General features: G+C 39.5%; 1 protein-coding gene across 2 annotated transcripts in view; it reads left to right on the top strand.

Annotated features, from left to right (window-relative positions):
* The window catches only part of Not3 (CCR4-associated factor Not3), a 398,149-nt gene extending 388,801 nt beyond the window's left edge, over positions 1-9,348 (top strand). For both annotated transcript variants that reach the window (XM_067141698.2, XM_067141697.2), the window contains one exon: positions 8,279-9,348. In XM_067141698.2, the coding sequence (XP_066997799.1) occupies positions 8,279-8,377 (99 nt within the window). In that variant the 3' untranslated portion in view covers positions 8,378-9,348. The remainder of the gene's footprint in view (positions 1-8,278) is intronic.
* The last annotated feature ends 6,008 nt before the right edge of the window (positions 9,349-15,356 follow it).

Below are 15,356 nucleotides of genomic sequence, written 5' to 3'. Positions count from 1 at the left end.
CTCTGAAACTTTGAGCTGTTAGATCGACACTGTAGTACTTTTTGCTAAAAGTGAGAAAATGTACTCAATTGCGACGTTCATACTGGCGTCATCGTAATTACCTATGTTGAGTTCAGTTGGGAAAACTATAAGGACAGTCTTTCTGAGAATTCCGTAGCGAAGCATAGGTACTTCAGCTAGTTATTTGACCCAAATAGCATTGCGCTTTGCATAATCTCGCGGGCGCTTGATGCAATATATTAATCTATGCATTTGCTAAATAATGGCATCTGAGTGCATGACTGATTCACACATGTGGAGCATGAGTTCAAACTATTTTCGGTAGACTTATCAGAGACCGATCATCTCACTCGCATACTTGCTGTGAGGGAATAGATATGTGTAATTTTTAGCCTCGTAGCCTCATATAGCAACAGTCGGGCTTGAGACAATAAGTGTTATAAATATATCGTAGTACTGTATTGGCAAGACATGTAGAATAAGCAGTTTTGACCAATTGTATCTCCTGATTTCTCCTGATTTTTCCTGAATTTCATATCAAAATCTCCTTATTTTTGGTTTTGTAAAGTTGGCAGGTATGCTTCTGATTCGTGTTATGGACTGGAAGAGCATTAACAGAAAAGCTTTTAAATGTCCTAGGCTTCTTTGCTTTACTGATCGTAAGCAATTTTGATCTTAAGTTCCCAGTAATATTACTACAGGCAAGAACAGTAACTCTTTCTTTACTACGCTTGTAGCCAGATTCAGACGTCTGGTTTTGGGCTGCGAGAGGTTTGATGGGAGCATCTTGAAATTGAGCCCAGCCTCATCACAATTAAAAATCTGATCAGCGGTTAGTCCTTCAGCAAGAATTATTTCCTGAAATTCCTTTTTAAATTTCACAACCTCATCGTATTTAGCCGACAGTTTTTATCCACAGATATTGAGCTGCCCAATGCCGTACCGTTTTTTCCACCGATCAAGCCACCCAGAACTGTCAGTGAAATTAGGGTCCCGCTCATTAAACTCCTTCCGGAAATACACCGCCATTTCTTGCAGAATGAGGCCAGATATTGCCAGGCCCTTTTCCCGGTTTTGAGTGAACCAAAGAAATAGTGCTCACTCACTTTTTCCTACTCGCATTTTGAATTGTTTATCTAATTTTCAGTGCATCACTTGTTGCTCTGGTAGAGCACCACTTTTCAATTTCTTCCCCCTTACGTTTCCAGTCTCCCACTGTAACACGTCCAACACTTTCTTCCGTTTACTCGCCATACTCACAGAGGATATGAAAACTAGAACATCCGCACCCAACCAATACTACACTGAACAATGACTGAAAACTCACTGCACCTGTCCTTGAGAAAAAACCGGTCCTACCGCATGACTGCAAATTAAGCCTACCAGTGTCGGATAACACGGAATGTCGGATAAGCGAAGGTCGGTTGAGCGAGACTCTACTGTACATACATTATCATTATAGACTTATGCCTTTCAGCGTTCAGTCTGCAAGCCTCTGTGAATTTACTAAACGTCGCCACAATCCTCAATTTGCAACTAGTGTTGTGGCCTCATTTTGTTCTATACCTCTTATTTTTAAATCGTGAGAAACTGAGTCTAACCATCGTCGTCATGGTCTACCTCCACTTCTCTTACCCTCCATAACAGAGTCCTTTATTCTCCTAGGTAACCTATCCTCCTCCATTCACCTCACATGACCCCACCACCGAAGCTGGTTTATGCGTACAGCTTCATCCATCGAGTTCATTCCTAAATGAGCCTTTATCTCCTCATTCCAAGTATCCCTCCTGCCAATGTTCCCGCCTGTTTGTACCAGCAATCATTCTTGCTACTTTCATGCTTGTTACTTCTTATGAATAAGATATCCTGAGTCCACTCAGCTTTCGCTCCCGTAAAGCAAAGTTGGTCTGAAAACAGACCGATGTAAAGTCCGTCTGGGAGCTAACTTCCTTCTTACAGAATACTGTTGATCGCAACTGTGGGCTCACTGCATTAGCTTTACGACACCTCGATTCAATCTCACTTACTATATTACCATCCTGGGAGAACACACAACCTAAATACTTGAAATCGACCTGTTCTAGCTTTGTATCACCAATCTGACATTCAATTCTGTTTAATTTCTTACCTACTGACATCAGTTTAGTCTTCGAGAGGCTAATTTTCATACCATACTCATTGCACCTCTTTTCAAGTTCCAGGATATTGGACTGCAGGCTTTAGGGACAATCTGCCATTAAGACCAAGTCGTCAGCATAGGCCAAACTGCTTACTACATTTCCACCTAACTGAATCCCTCCCTGCCATTTTATATCTTTCAGCAGATGATCCATGTAAACTACAAACAGCAAAGGTGAAAGATTGCAGCCTTGTTTAATCCCTGTAAGTACCCTGAACCAAGAACTCATTCTACCATCAATTCTTACTGAACCCTAATTGTCAACATAAATGCCTTTGATTGATTTTAATAATCTACCTTTAATTACATAGTCCCCCAGTTTAGCGAACATCTTTTCCCTCGGTACCCTGTCATATGCTTTCTCTAGATCTACGAAACATAAACACAACTGCCTATTCCTCTCTAGCATTTTTCAATTACCTGGCGCATACTGAAAATCTCATCCTGACAGCCTCTCTGTGGTCTGAAACCACACTGGTTTTCATCCAACTTCCTCTCAACGACTGATCGCACCCTCCCTTCCAAGATGCCAGTGAATACATTGCCTGGTATACTAATCAGTGAGATACCTCAATAGTTGTTGCAATCCTTCCTGTACTGAGCTCGATAGCTGCAGTCGCTTAAGTGCGGCTAGTATCCAGTATTCGGGAGATAGTAGGTTCGAACCCCACTGTCGGCAGCCCTGAAAATGGTTTTCCGTGGTTTCCCATTTTCACACCAGGCAAATGCTGGGGCTGTACCTTAATTAAGGCCACGGCCACTTCCTTCCCACTCCTAGCCCTTCCCTGTCCCATCGTCGCCATAAGACCTATCTGTGTCGGTGCGACGTGAAGCAACTAGCAAAAAAAAATTTAAAAATAAAATAAAAATCCTTCCTATTCCCTTGCTTATAGATAGGTGCAGTTACTGCTTTTGTCCAATCTGAAGGTACCTTATCAACACTTCATTCTAATTTTACTACTCTATGAAGCTATTTCATCCCTGCCTTCCCACTATACTTCACCATTTCAGGTCTGAATTCATCTATTCCTGGTGCTTTATGACAGTGGAGTTTATTTACCATCCTTTCCACTTCCTCAAGCGTAATTTCACCAACATCATTTTCCTCCTCCCCATGAGCTTGTCTGTTCGCAACACCACCAGGATGATTTCCTTTTACATTGAGAAGATGTTCAAAATATTCCCTCCACCTCTCCAAAGATTCCCTGGGATCTATTATGAGTTCACCTCAATTACTCAAAACACTGTTACCGAGCTCGATAGCTGCAGTCGCTTAAGTGCGGCCAGTATCCAGTATTCGGGAGATAGTAGGTTCGAACCCCACTATCGGCAGCCCTGAAGATAGTTTTCTGTGGTTTCCCATTTTCACACCAAGCAAATGCTGGGGCTGTACCTTAATTAGGGCCACGGCTACTTCCTTCCCACTCCTAGCCCTTTCCTGTCCCATCGTCGCCATAAGACCTATCTGTGTCGGTGCGACGTAAAGCAACTAGCAAAACACTGTTCATTTCCTTTTTCCCTCCCTTCCTAGGATTCTTTATTACTGTCCAGAAAGGTTTCCCTGCTGCTTGACCTAGCCTTTCCAGGTTATTACCAAAATCTTCCCACAACTTCTTTTTGGATTCAACAACTATTTGTTTCGCTCTGTTTCTTTCATCTATGTACAAATCCCTGTCTCCCTCTGCCCTTGTTTGGAGCCATTTCTGATAAGCCTTCTTTTTATGTTTACAAGCTGCTCTCACTTCATCATTCCACCAAGATGTTCGCCTTTTCCCATCTTTACACACAGTTGTTCCTAGGCATTCCCTTGCTCTTTCTACTACAGCATCCCTGTATGCCACCCATTCACTTTCTATATCCTGAACCTGCTTACTGTCCACTGTTCGAAATTCCTCACTAATCATATCCATGTACTTCTGTCTAATTTCCTCGTCCTGGAGATTTTCTACCCGTACTCGTTTGCAGACAGATTTCACTTTCTCTTCCCTAGGCCTAGAGATACTTAATTCACTACAGATCAGATAGAGGTCTGTTTCATCGAAAAATCCCGGGAAAACTCGTACATTCCTAACAGATTTCCTGAATTCGAAGTCGGTTAAGATATAGTCCATTATGGATCTGGTACCTCTAGCCTCCCGTGTGTAGCGGTGACTAGCCTTATGCTTGAAGAATGTATTCGTAACTGCTAAACCCATACTAGCACAAAAGTCCAACAAACGCTTCCCATTCCCATTAGCTTCCATATCTTCCCCCCATTTACCAATCACCCTTTCGTATCCTTCAGTTCTATTGACAAATCTCGCATTGAAATCGCCCATTAGGACTATTCTGTCCTTGCTGTTGACCCTGACCATGATGTCACTCAATGCTTCATAAAACTTGTCAACTTCATCCTCATCTGCACCCTCACATAGTGAATACACTGAGACAATTCTCATCCTAATTCCTCCAACTGCCAAATCTACCCACATCATTCGCTCATTTACGTGCCTAACAGAAACTATGTTGCGTGCAATGGTATTCCTAATAAAGAACCCTACCCCAGACTCTGCCCTTCCCTTTCTAACACCCGTCAAGTACACTTTATAATCTCCTATCTCTTCCTCGTTATCTCCCCTTACCCAAATATCACTTACTCCTAACACATCAAGATGCATCCTCTTTGCTGACTCAAGCCAGTTCTACTTTCTTTCTTCCATAAGCCCCATTAATATTGATAGCTCCCCATCTAATTCCATTTCATTCGCCAAGTTGTTTCCAAGAAATCCCTCGCCTGTCAAATAGGAGTGGGACTCCATTACTCCCATAGGTCCGAGGCTTGTTTAAAATGTTCTGAGCTCAGTAAATTCATGAAGCAGGATGCTATCCTACTTGCACATAGTCCAAGTGAGGATCTCTCCTCTAACGGGTTATGGACCACCAGTGAATTGTATAGTCCTAGCCGCCTGAGCACAAGGAGGGCCACGACTCAGAATATGTCCGAGATGCCCACTCCAATTCCGTAGCAACTGGTATCCCGACTCTCAGGACCACTTACTAGGCCACTCAGCCGTTGTCCATGGTTCACAAACTAGGACATGGCTACAATAACGCACACCATGAACCATCAAAAGTAGCGTCAAAGTTAGAAGATTTTGATTGATGAAGCCTTGATAAGTGATGGTACAATCGTGCTATGCGCAGAGTGTGTGACCTATGTATTGTGTGCTTCATAAAGTCACAATTAGAACAGCATTTAAAAATTGATCTTCATGTGAGAAATTTTAAAAAATGTGCTCCATTGAAGAAACACGTTCTTCTTACAAAAAACACCCTGAGAATGAGCACGTATCTTCCAGTATCATTCCTCATTTGAAATACGCACCAGTGACTTCATGTGAAGTTGAAAGTTCTTTTTCTGTATATAAGAACATCCTAACAGACAGAAGGCATTTTTTGACCACGGAAAATTTGGAAAAATATTTAGTTACTAATTGCGCCTCAAAATGAAAATTAGAGGTTGAATAACTTCTGCACTTTTAACTTTTTCTGTTTTGTTTCCTTTTCTGTCTACAAAAGTACATCAAATAAAGCTTAGGTATTAAGTTATATATTTTTAATTTATTACATATTTAACTACATATTTTGTCAATTTTAGCTACATATTTATGTACATATTTCTCATTTTTATATTACACATAATCCGGGCTCTACTCATGACTAATAAAATGTTACAACCTTAGATCAAACATGTTGTATTTGAAAACATGTTCCATAATTCCTTTAAAATTTAAAAGCAATAAGTTTTCGTATAAAAGTGAAATTTCAAGATCTTTGATTCAGGTATCGCCGGGCTGAGTGGCTCAGACGGTTAAGGCGCTGGCCTTCTAACCCCAACTTGGCAGGTTCGATCCTGGCTCAGTCCGGTGGTATTTGAAGGTGCTCAAATACGACAGCCCCGTGTCGGTAGATTTACTGGCACGTAAAAGAACTCCTGCGGGACTAAATTCCGGCACCTCGGCGTCTCCGAAGACCTTAAAAAGTAGTTAGTGGGACGTAAAACAAATAATATTATTATTATGATTCAGGTATCATGTTATAGTGGCCAACTGGAGCAAATGGCAGCTGCTAGCAGTTATAACTGCGAGGCGCTGGATTGCGTGGCTGGTGCTGTCTCGACGAAAAGCTTTCATTTTCGAGAGAGTTTCCTCTATTATCTTTGTAACCTATGTGATGCTGCTGCTACTACGTGACATACCTGTGACTAAAGAATCTGTTATTGCTCAAAAATAATACAAACATGTTTTGGAGTGTAAGGAGATAAGAGAATTAATTTAGGTTTAGCACATTGAAGACTGTGCCCGTAGAAACTACGGGTGCGTTATTTCATTGCTGCTGATGGAGCGCAGAGAATTTGCATGCGCATGATATCGCTGTACCTAAAAATAGTAGCACCAAGTGAGTTGGCCGTGCGGCTAGGGGCACACAGCTGTGAGCTTGTAACCTAGATAGTGGGTTCGAGCCCCACTGTCGGCAGCCCTGAAGATGTTTTTCCGTGGTTTTCCATCTTCACTCCAGGCAAATGCTGGGGCTCTACCTTAATTAAGGCCATGGCCGATTCCTCCCCACTCTTAGGCCTTTCCTATCCCATCATCGCAATAAGACCTATCTGTGTCGGTGCGATGTAAAGCATGTTGAAAAAAAAAAATTTAGTAGCAGCCATTTCAGCGAGCTTTGACTTTACCGAAATACTTCTTTTGGTTGCTTCTATAAGCATAAAATGTACTAGTTACGAGCATAAGTTGATAACACAGCTACGTTCCTACATAACATGAGGCTGCGTAGTCGTTCACTCTCAGTTGTGAAATGAGCAGGAAAGTACGTGCATACAGGGACAGTAAGAATGCATATGTTTGAGAGGCAGGCTTGTTTGTGTCATTCTTGTGAATGTCTAATTCAAGTGTATGAAATTTAGACTATGAATACATATTGGATGTACTTACGGAAGACTCGGGTTCTGAAATAGAAGATGAGGATAACAATTCCACACCATGTGAACATGACGATTCTGACGCTTCAGACATGTAAACTTGGATAATGAACTCGTTTCAAATTGGTGTGAAGTGGGTTCTATAATGTACTTTTATACTGCTCCATAAATATTTGGGTTGTTTCCCATACACAGATGACAACTTGCAGCATTCAAAAGACCTGCACCTGGCAAGCCGAAGTTGTCCTTGGACACTCCCAGCACTAAAAGCCATGCGCCATGTCATTTCAACTTGTAGCAACTCGATGCGAGCCCGTGCTCAAGCAATCAATGGCGGGAAACTAATGGCTGGTTGTAAACAAGGATATCTGTGCCAATTGACCAATTAGATTATAATCCATATTGGTATGTTTTAGCAGATGTGTCCTCAATATTTGTCAAATTTCGAAGTATTAACTTAACTGGCATCCATACCTGCATCAGAATTTTTCCTTCTTACAAATTGTACAAAATTGTGTTGATTATCCTCCTAGTCAGTACTCAATATTATATCCAATTAAGATGAAATTTTAGATAGACATAGGATCGTCCTCAGTAAAATATATATGATAAACTAAAAACATTAGGAACCCACAATATGAAGGGCTTGTTGAAAAGAATTTTTTCGTTTGTAGAATTTATCTTCTTAAACTTATATATAAAAATTGCTGCACTATTATGATAATTAAAACTGATTTTGTGTAGAAAGAAGTGTGATCTTTCTAAATATTCCAAACATTATTACAGTCATTGCTTTCCCTAGCATTGAAAATATTTCAAAAACCATTAAATATCTTGTGATTTCTGGAGGGTGGCACATTCAAATATGGCAGTCTCCAAAGTGTTAATAAAAAAGTTAAATTACATTTTTATTTGATTTGATCACAATATTATTAATTTTCTTTAAACACAGCACAGTATTTTAAAACAGTGGGATGGTCTGAAAATTACAGATTTGATATGCGTCCCATATATTGTTTGTTGGGATATTAGGACACTTTAAGAGAAATATTTTGTTTTCTCCTGTCTGCTCTTTCTATTAATAATAATATGCCTTCTTGTACTAGTTAAACTTTCTCTTCTTTTTTCAGGGCACGTATATATACTTCGATTATGAAAAATGGGGCCAAAGGAAGAAGGAGGGATTTACATTTGAATATAAGTACTTAGAAGATCGTGACCTGAACTAAGAATTTTTGAGAGTCGTCAGCGGTCTCTCCCTTCTGTGAATAGTGACTCACATTGGTCAATAAATGATGGTGATATTCATTAAAACATTTGAAGTGTAAGTAAATTACAGTGAGCAACAAGAAGTGATATTGTACAGTTTTGTCTGCTCCAACCTTTGCCAAAAACAAAATTTCTAATAGTCCTTTCAGTGGTTCACGAAGACTTTTTTTATGAAAGTAACTTAGATGTTATCAGTATTGAAATCTTTCATCTGGGCATCCGTCCAGAAGACTTGTGATGGTGCTTGAAGGATCTCCTGAAGTTACGCAGCTTTATGGTGAGAGGAATCAAGAAGTATTGTGTGCATTTTGTGAAATATTGCTTCCAGTTCATAAACTCCACAAATATGCATACATTACATTAATGTAGATAGAGAGAACCTCACGTTTATTTGGTGCAAGTTAAACTGTATAGAGTTCTTGTTGTGTAAATTATCTGAAGTACAAATAATGTTCTGCGGCAAACACTGAAACAAAGATGTGCCTCACTTCTCCAGTCACCTGGTCTCTGCATTGTACTCAACCTGTGTGCAGGAAAGTTATTGTTAATTTTCACTTTTGTATGTTAAATTCAGCTATACAAAAGGGAAATGTACAAATTATTTATGTAGAGTAAGTATTATGTAAATTAATTTTTTATTATTATACATATGTCAAATGACAGAGGCCATGGTGTGTGAGTGAAGGGTGCTCGGCAAAAGCAGAAGTTTTTTAAGTAGCAGCTGAATTATCAGGGAGTTTCGTAATGATAAAGTTATTGTTAATAAAAAGAAAAGAATTTAAAAAAATGTGTATATGTATAAACAAACAATTTGTATGCATGTGTACATTTATGTATATATAAACAGAGTTGGAAAGTGAACCTCTGAACTTTCTCTCTAGGGATTCTGAGTTTAAAATTCAGCCCTTTATAATTTTTTCAGTGCAGCTGTTGTCGATCATTCCTAAAAGAAATTACAGTTTGGGAGACTGAAGGATAGTCTTTTTCTATTCAGAGTGTACTGTAGATAATATCAAAAATTTCCATGATACATTGGGATTGGAGAAAGTTTTAATCTTGATTCATCTATCATCTTCATTCCTTGGCCTCGTTCCAGTTTTGAAACCAGATGACAGTGAAGTTGTTGCTAAATACCATTTACTATATCAGAGTTGACAGTATTACTACATTTTGATTTTGAATTTATTTAGCTACTTCCATTAACACATTACAACTGCTTTGACATATTGATATATTTTAAGTATTCTATTTTTAATTTATGATGCTACCTGCTTGCTTGCTCTCTTTTTAATAACATTTCTCCTTGCTTGCTTTCCTCAATTCTCATGCTGCTCTTATTCCAATATTCTCTCTTCGTAGGGGTATTGCCTTTCTTTAACCAGCGCCAATGACCTAGATGTTAGGCACCTATAAACAACAAGCATCATCGTCATCATTTAACCTTTTGTTCATTGCTAGTAGTCCTGTCCTTTAGCAATTTTATGAATTTTTCTCATTTAAATTACAGTGTAGCAATTCCAACACACTTTTTACTGTCATTGGAAGGCCACTGCTTTTTCCAGTGGATCAGGTGACTTTCCTGACCAAAAGAAGGGGCACAAGAGATTTTTACTCTACGTTGAGCCTGAAAACAGTTACCCTGGAAGAATACTTCACACATTAGTAGACTACCTGCTAGCAGTATAACTTCTCTTTTTAGGTAACAGAAGTTCCCTGATGGCTGATTTCACCCAAACTAATTGAGGCTGTTGATAAAGACTGATACTTTCGCTACCTACTCCGAATTTCTATCCTCAATCTCTGCATCACAGATTGCTGCAAATATTCAAAATGTATTTCATTTTTGTACCTTTTTTCTTTTCTTCTTCAGTTTCCTCTTCCAGTTCGATGTATTTTTTTCATTAGTGTAAGCATTTTTATTTAGGTCTGTTAATTTTCATTTCCTCACATTCATTATTTGAAATGTTACATTTAAAGTTCTGAAAGTGTGTCCTATTCAGGTATGCCTTAATTTTCTCTGAGCTGTTGTATTCCAGTCTCTTGTCTCTTGTCTCTTGGAGGTTCAATTTTTTTTCTGGTTGGGCACCAAAAATCTAAAGTCAAGTCGTCCATTACATTTGTTTACCAAATTGCTAAGAGCACTAACCGAACTCCAGCTCAGCACACTTCATGACGCACTACCATCTAGGTCTTTGTCCGAGTCGTTGGCTGAACGGTCAGCGTACTGGCCTTCGGTTCAGAGGGTCCCGGGTTCGATTCCCGGCCGGGTCGGGGATTTTAACCTTAATTGGTTAATTCCAATGGCACGGGGGCTGGGTGTATGTGTTGTCTTCATCATCATTTCATCGTCATCACGACGCGCAGGTCACCTACGGGTGTCCAATAGAAAGACCTGCACCTGGCGAGCCGAACCCGTCCTGGGATATCCCGGCACTAAAAGCCATACGACATTTCATTTCATCTAGGTCTTTGAAGATTTTGAACAACAACATGTGAACTGCCCAACAAACCCTTTCATTCCTCTTCATGCTAGACGAGTTGTTATGGCTGTCACCACTATTATCATGAACCATTCATCTCATCCTGCAGGTCGCCTATGGGTGTCAAATCAAAAGCCCTGCACCTGGCGAGCCGAACATGTCCTCGGACACTCCCGGCACTAAAAGCCATACACCATTTCATTTTCATCTCATCCTGAGGGACACTGAATCTCAGACACTGGAAAGTACAGTAGAAGTCCGTTAGAGCGAGAATTCACAACGGCGAAAAATTTACTCGCTATAGCGGATTGTTGTTTTATCCGATTTTTGTAGAAGTCGGGAAAAACCCCATACACATTAAATTCAGTATGAAATGGCAATCAGTTTGTTCAAAATTTGAGTTTTGGCGTATAATATCCACACTGCGGTTTACTTGTTTGTTGTTTTTCGAAATACGATATTACGTGAAAGTGTGTGTTTAATTTTTCTGAAAAAATATATACTATCGTATTTCTCCGAATCCAAGACGACCCCCACTTATTCCTTCGAAAAATTTTAATCGGGCTTAAAAAGTACTTTTGTAAAATCATATGAATGTCGTATACAGTACGCATTTTTAGACTGTAGACGCCGAACATTGGCTTTAGTTATGCCGTATTTTCTGCGGCTGTATAATTATGCTTTATTTCAGCGGTTTAATAACCATTCACTTAAAACTGGCATTATAATATCGAAGGGAATCGTTGAAAGTTTGCCGGCAATACACATTCCACGCGTTTCTACAGTACGACAATCCATCAGGAAAATATTCCTGCTTACCATAAAACTGTTACTTTCACTCAGCGTCAGATATAACTGGCTACCGCTTCGCGCACGTTTTGCTTGCTTATTTGGCCAATTTCAGCAGCTAGCGATGTATAGGTCTTAATTGCGGACTTTGAAAGTCAACGAACGAGTTTATTGCGCCGGGGTATGGCAATTCCGCCCATGCATTTTTGTGCTCATACCTCACAATTTCATCTTCGACTTCTTTAAAACGTCCTTGTTGCGGGCCACTGAATGATTTTTTTTTTTTGTGCAGTACGCATTTTTAAGCTATCTTTGTCTTCACGGTAACGCCGAATATTGGCTTTAGTTAAGCCTATGCCGTATTCTCTTGCGGCTGCACAATTATTATACATTTCCGAGTGCTTAATAGCCATTAACTTAAAACTGGCATCATAACATCGACGAGAACCCGTTGGAAACTTGCCGGCAATATCTGTTCCACGTATCTTTACAATACGATACAATACAATACGAAAATATTCCTGCTGTCTATACAACTTAATTTTACTAAACGTCAGAGGTACAGTAGACGCATTATAACTCTGCCTCTGAGCCATGGCCTTTCTAAGAATTCGAAAGCTTGCATGTTTTGATGCCATTCTGCAGATTTGAGAAACGTTTTTGTAGAGGATAATAGAATGTCATTACCTCTTCACTATTTCACGAGATCCAGTGACGTTACACAGAGGCATTGTACAACCGGTCGCCGCGGCTAGCGATGTAGGCCTGCCGGGCTGAGTGGCTCAGACGGTTAAGGCGCTGGCCTTCTGACCCCAACTTGGCAGGTTCGATCCTGGCTCAGTCCGGTGGTATTTGAAGGTGCTCAGATACGTCAGCCTCGTGTTGGTAGATTTACTGGCACGTAAAAGAACTCCTGCGGGACTAAATTCCGGCACCTCGGCGTCTCCAAAAACCGTAAAAGAGTAGTTAGTGGGATGTAAAACAAATATTATTATTATTATTATTATTATTATTATTATTATTATTATTATTATTATTATTATTAGCGATGTAGGCCTATGATAAAGAGGCGGTCGTATACTGTCCACGAGTTTTGTGTGTGCGCGCGGGGGGGGGGGGGGGGGGGCGAAAAGTAAAAGCGTGGTTACTGCGGTAGTTGCCAGTGGTGTTCATTGCTATCAGGTCGCGAATGCAAAACGACCCTAGATTTTTCACATAAGATTTTGAGGAGAAAAAGACCGTCGTCTTGGATTCTGAGAAATACGGTATCACTCCAGAGGCTTCTGTGGCAAACATTTCAGTTTTCCTCTTCAAACGGCATCACCTAACCTAACCGTAAATGTATTATGAAAACCTATTTGAAACGCATGTAGAGAAATGATAACCTGCTCGCTAAAAATTGACATGGGAATAGTTTTCCGAAATTTAACTAGACGCGAGAAAATATAAACTATCCTCTGAAATCAGTGATGTACCCTGCCATATCTTGAAGTGTATCACTTTCTTACTTAATTTCAGTATACGGTATACCATTAAAATTAAGAGATCGTTTACTTCAGCCTTCATTTTTAACGAGTAACAACTGCTATCGGCCGCGTTTTTTACGCATTTATTACGAAAACATGTCATCCTCTTTCATTTCGAATTTTCTTTTGAGAACAGCAGTCGACGGGTATTACTAATCGACTCCAATATCGCCTTCGAATGTTGACGAGAGAACTCGCAAATGCACATAGCGCGAAAACTATACCATACCGAAGATGATCGATCGCATTCTGTGGCAAACGTTTCAGTTTTGTTATTCAAATAGCATCACATATCCTAACTTCTCTGTACTAAATGTACAGTACATAACAGTCTTGTTTGTACACAAACTCATTGCAACGAAATAACTGCTAAACTTTTGTATACAATTATTGTGATGTATTTTATTGCCCATATCGTAATAGATACACTAATAAACATTGTAAATAATAAAAAAACTGATCTGTGATCTTACAATTTAACACAAATTCAAGCAATGTACAAAAACCGGGAGTTTCATCATGCAACAATCTTGTTTGTACACTTACAGAAGATAACAAAATGTTCACACAAAAACACTCGTTAATACCCCGATGAGTATCCTGTGGCCTTAATAACTGCTTTGCACCTTCGCTGCATTGAATGAACCAGTTTCTCACATATTTTTGGGTCAGTTTTACCCCATTCTTCGTTGACTATACTTCTTAAATGTTCTAATGTTTGAGGTTTCCTTGCATGAACCCTTCTTTATAGATCGACCCACAAATGTTCTATGGGATTCAAGTCAGGGGATTGGGCAGGAGTTCGCAGTTGCGATGGTACGTTCCATTTCAGCCACTGCTTGCAAATATCAGCAGTGTGCTTGGGATCATTGTCTTGCTGAAATATGTAGTAAGACCCCAACCCCATTTTTACTGCACTCTGTTTGACATTGTTCTTTAAAATGTTTAAATAACCCCATCTGTCCATGATGCAATTGATAAGTTCTATATTTCCCACTCCACAAGACGACATGCACCCCCAAATCATAATTGATCCACCTCCATGTTTTACGGTGGGTAGCGTATTTGCAGGTTTATTGGCTGTATTAACTTTTCTCCATACATAATTGTTTCCATCCGAACCATATAGAGATATTTTGGTCTCATCTGACCAAATAACTTTGTTCCAGAATTTGCAATCCTTGTTTTCATACTCTCTCTGCAAAATTTCATTCTGGCTTGTCTATTTTTCTTAGTAACAAACGGCCTTTTCCGTGGTCGTCTACCGTGATAATCATATTTCCACAATACCCTACGAATTGTCTGACTTGACATTTTCTTCTTCGTACTTTCTTCCACCATTACGCGGATCTTATGCGCACTTAATTGTGGATTCTGTTTTACTTGTTTCACAATATAACGTTCATCTCGCATATTCAGTACCTTTTCTTTGGCTTTCCTTGGCAAATTCTTTGTGGTTCCTCTATATCTGAATTTATTCAACACATAGTGTATTGTGGAATGAGGTTTATTTACTTTGCGTCCAATTTCACGCAAAGAATACCCTTGCATTCCGAGAGATACAAGTACATTTTTTAGTTCGGTCACTTAACTCTGTTCTTTTACCCATTAGACCTATGTAACACACGGTCTGGTGCACTAACTGCGAAACTATACACACTAGCACAGCACAGATACACATCAGCTAGCTAGGAGTGTTCCCTAGCGATGAGGTAGCTAACGTGTACAAACAAGACTGTTGCAAGCAAATAGGCCACTACACAACATATACCACTCATATTTTTTTTTAAATGGTGTACCGAGACTTTTGATCGCTAACATCAAGTTCTCAACACCTTGTGCAATAACTTATCCATGTCTTGTGCACTGGTTATGTACTATTTAGAAATTATAAAGATATTATATCTGCTAAGTGGGGTGGACAATCAAGACTGTTATGCACTGTATGTTGAAAGCATACTTCAAGCGGAAGTAATGAAATTATAACCTTCTCGCTATGAATTTACATGATAATAGCCTTTCTGTAATTTAACGGACACGAGAAAATATAAACTAACCTCGTAATAAATGACGCACTCTGCCATATCTTGAGGTGTAAGCCTATCTCATTCTTACTTAATTGCGGTATTTAGCATTAAAATTAA

This window comes from Anabrus simplex, chromosome 2 (assembly GCF_040414725.1).
Source record: "Anabrus simplex isolate iqAnaSimp1 chromosome 2, ASM4041472v1, whole genome shotgun sequence".
NCBI lineage: Eukaryota > Metazoa > Arthropoda > Insecta > Orthoptera > Tettigoniidae > Anabrus > Anabrus simplex.
This window is presented reverse-complemented; position numbering and strand designations above follow the sequence as displayed.